This window comes from Halyomorpha halys, unplaced genomic scaffold (assembly GCF_000696795.3).
Source record: "Halyomorpha halys isolate HHAL.00 unplaced genomic scaffold, Hhal_1.1 Scaffold83.1, whole genome shotgun sequence".
NCBI classification, from domain to species: Eukaryota; Metazoa; Arthropoda; class Insecta; order Hemiptera; family Pentatomidae; genus Halyomorpha; species Halyomorpha halys.
The window spans coordinates 571,253-575,020 of record NW_027115065.1 but is presented as its reverse complement, the minus strand read 5'-3'; the positions used below and the strand labels follow the sequence as shown (position 1 = coordinate 575,020).

General features: G+C 30.9%; 1 protein-coding gene across 1 annotated transcript in view; it reads right to left on the bottom strand.

Moving 5' to 3' along the window:
* LOC106693020 (fatty-acid amide hydrolase 2) overlaps positions 1 to 1,330 on the bottom strand; it is a 16,842-nt gene extending 15,512 nt beyond the window's left edge. Inside the window, exons 1-2 of the mRNA XM_014439318.3 lie at positions 1,173 to 1,330; positions 873 to 1,097 (exon numbers count right to left, since the gene is read on the bottom strand). Of these exons, the coding sequence (XP_014294804.1) occupies positions 873 to 1,097; positions 1,173 to 1,190 (243 nt within the window). The 5' untranslated portion in view covers positions 1,191 to 1,330. The remainder of the gene's footprint in view (positions 1 to 872; positions 1,098 to 1,172) is intronic.
* Between the last annotated feature and the right edge of the window lie 2,438 nt (positions 1,331 to 3,768).

Below are 3,768 nucleotides of genomic sequence, written 5' to 3'. Positions count from 1 at the left end.
GGGGCGAAACGTCGGACATTAAAATAGTTATAACTATTTGTTCTTTTTTTGACCGCAACCCTGACCATCTTCTTATATTTAAATTTTTACGGTCAACTATATATACATATAAAAAATAATTAAAAGTTTTTTGTAATGAGTTTGATAATACATTTTTAGTTGAAAATCGTTTATGATAATATTAAGACTGACTACAGCTAAATAAATGTTTTCATTAAAATCAAGTATTGAGGTGCTTAATTTTATCACACCTTGGTCGTATTTGTTACTTCCTACAATAAAACTTTGTTTTAATAATGAATATCACAAAAACTTTGATATTAAGTGTTAAAATAATTGCTTGAAGAAAATACAAATGAAAATAATTGAAAAATTTGACATTATTTTTGGAATATTTTCTAATACAAAATAACATCTAACTTGGAGAATGACCCATACATCAGGAAATATAAATATTAGATAAGACAACTGACAATATTAATTCAGCATTTTTACAATTAGTTTACTAAATAAATTTTTTATAGATAAAATTCCTTATCAGACAGAATTAACCATTATAAAATCAAAAATAATTATTTTAAAAGTATTTTTAACAAAGGAAAAGCCAAATAGTTCAAAACTGAACTGAATAAATACATTACCATTAAATTTGAATCCAATGATTCATTGGAATGCAGGAAAACATGAACCATTTTTTATTTTAATCCAATTCAAACTGACTTGATTAGCTGATAATGAATATGGACATAAGAAAGCTTTTCATTTAAATATACTATAATAATTATTGCATTGTTAATTAAGGTAAATTGAAAACAAATGAGAATTCATAACAAACATAAACAAGTTGATATGCAGTAATATGTAATTATTACTTTTTTTTCTCTGATTTCTTGTGCCAATAGTGTAGCATTTTTCAAAAGCAAAGGGTTCTTAACTCCTGGTAGTTTTAAATTATCTTCCTCCTTGTATATCATGCTAAATATGAAGTCTACAAACCAATCAACAATTATTCGCAGAATAAAAACAAGGAGTAAAAGAGCCTGAACAAAAAGAGAAGTATGATTTTCATTATTTCCTTCCTTATCCTCCTGGCTGACCTAAAATAAAAAATGCATAAATCAAAAAGTTAGTTATTAAAATAAAGAAAAGTTATGCTATAGAAAGATTCTTACGTTTTTTGATGTACTCATGTTGCTTGTGAATCGGGCCGGTCAAATATTTGTTTAAAATGAGTATATTCTTCTTTAAATTCAAAACATTGAAGATATTAAAAAATCCAAGTCATTCCCACCACCCTTCAAATCCCACCTGTCAACAATGTAAGGAAGGTTCGCGATGGGAAGGTTCATTTGCAATTCTGTCCGATTTTTATGTATATCGATAGTATTTAGTATCGATATATGACGTACTTCTTGAATATTTTCTGAAGTACAATAAAATTTCTACAAAACATTTTTCTTGAAATTTGGTAAAGTTTCTATAAAAATTTCTAAATGATCTTTATGGAGATCGGACTTTAGGAAATATTTTTAGAGGAAACATTTTTTTATTTATAAAAGCTGCGTCTGTTAATAGAGCTGTTTTCACATACACGGTATGTGTTGAGTTCAGGCTCCAATTAAGAGGTGACAAGAAATGTCTGTGTGGGAATATTTACTCGATTTTCGGGTATTTTTCAGCTTAGAGAGCAATTGGCGGGGATCGGGTAAAATGTCTTTAAGTCATAAGTAGTGTCCCACTAATCCTTCAACTAATTTTTTTAGTTAATCCTTACACACTTTTTCTATTTCTAACAGTTATTATTTTTTCTCAGATATTTTGAATTTCAAAACATAGGCATACCTAGACCATTTGAGGCCCAGGATAGATTTATTTTTGAGTCATGGATGAATATAATTTTCATGGCCTAGGTGGATTTGTTTTTGGGGCCTGGGAGAATAAATTTTAAGGTCCTGGAAAAATTTGTTTTTAGGGCCCGGGGCTGATAAAATTTATTTATGTAATTAATTAATTAGTTTATATATCATTAATTCTTTCTGCAATTGATGTATGTCTAAATATGCTATGAAATTTTATGAAAACTATTATGTTTTTACAAGGGCATGTGCTCTTTCATAAGGTTACTGTAGGAAATAAATAAATAAAAAAAAAAAAAAATAGAACATACCTAAAATAATGGTAAGAGTATATATGTTCTTGTGCTTAAGTGTTCGAATGGCTCTTAAGAGTGAAACCAGTTCCCCTAAATTCCAGAATAACAATAACTTTTTAAATTGGTCAAAATTTGACTGGTAATAATTTTTTTGTATACATTCATGTGAGTAAAAGGATACAATGTTATACAGGTTAAATGAATAATAAAATTGAGTTTTTTATCTAGAGCTTTAAAAAACTGATAAGAAATTTTGTTTCCCCATTATTTTAAATAAATTGTATTTATTTACATTTGTAAGCAGATTATATTAAGACTATAAAATGGGACAGGATATGGTCCGCATTGGTCCCTTTGTTCACATCTGTTCTTGCCTTAACGTTTCTTTTTTTGCTTACACTCCAATAATTTTATTTATTGACAAATACAATATATACAATTATTATACTGTTCAAAGGAATTTTAAGAATTGGAGAGAAGTCTGCTGTGGGCGAGATAGCACTTGGGCGGTTGTTGCCTTTAGTTTAAAAAAGGGGAAAGGGAAAAGATGCTTGCAGAGATTGTTCAAAGCTTGGGTAATTTAAGCATCACCATGAACCCACCTAAGACAGACTGCATTATATTCGCTCAGCAACAACACAAGCAATCGACTCTCCTAAAGTTGCTCAAGCTGGATGACACCATCATTTCCCCTTCTCAATTTTTCCACCCATCTCAACCAGAAAACGAGAACTGTAAGAGGCCTTACTGACTGAACTATTTCCTCATCACACCAGCACTCTCTCTGCAGCTTAAGCTATAGATCTACTCTGATGGCACGCAGTGCCACCTTCAAGTATTCCAGGACAGCATACTGCGGAGGATGGTCCGCACTACATCGTGGAAGAAAAAGAAGCCTCTGGAACTACATCAACTACTGGATCTACTCACAATACCAGAGTTCATAAATCGGAGGCATGTCAAGTTTTTTGACTCCCTCCAATCTTTGACCGATCCATTCTTTCAATCATTGACTCCAGCGCCTCCTCCAGTGCTTTGGCAGGACCTACATCACTGTAGCTAATGAAAACTACAAGTGACAGAGATACATATGTAGTTTTAGTTTTAGTGTTTGTTAAGTGCCAGACAATGAAATGAGGTGGATCCTAACACCTCCCACAACTCAGAAGTGAACCACTATTTGAAAAATTGTATAAATTCAGACACTCCTTAGAATGGAGCCCAGCTCCAGTAAAAGATAAACATGTGCGTAAAAATATATATATTTTTCTCTATTAATAAATTTGTACGTTTTAGGAGTTAGGAGAAAAAAAAATGTTGCAATTTAAAAATATTGTGACTATTAATACATAAATAAACTTACTGGAAGATTATTGATTGACCGTGTGTAAAGATGTAAGGAATATGGTCCGGGTGCGGTCAAGAAAAACTCAAATAGTAGAAATATACTATTTTAATGAGCCAACGTTTCGCCCCACGTTGCAGGGCTTCTTCAGGGCTAAAAAAGATACAAACACATAGTTACAAAAGGAAAACAAAAACATAAGTGTAAAATAACAGGGGTATAAAATGTAAAAAAGTAAGATATAATAAGAAAAATTAACGGTAGTAAATAG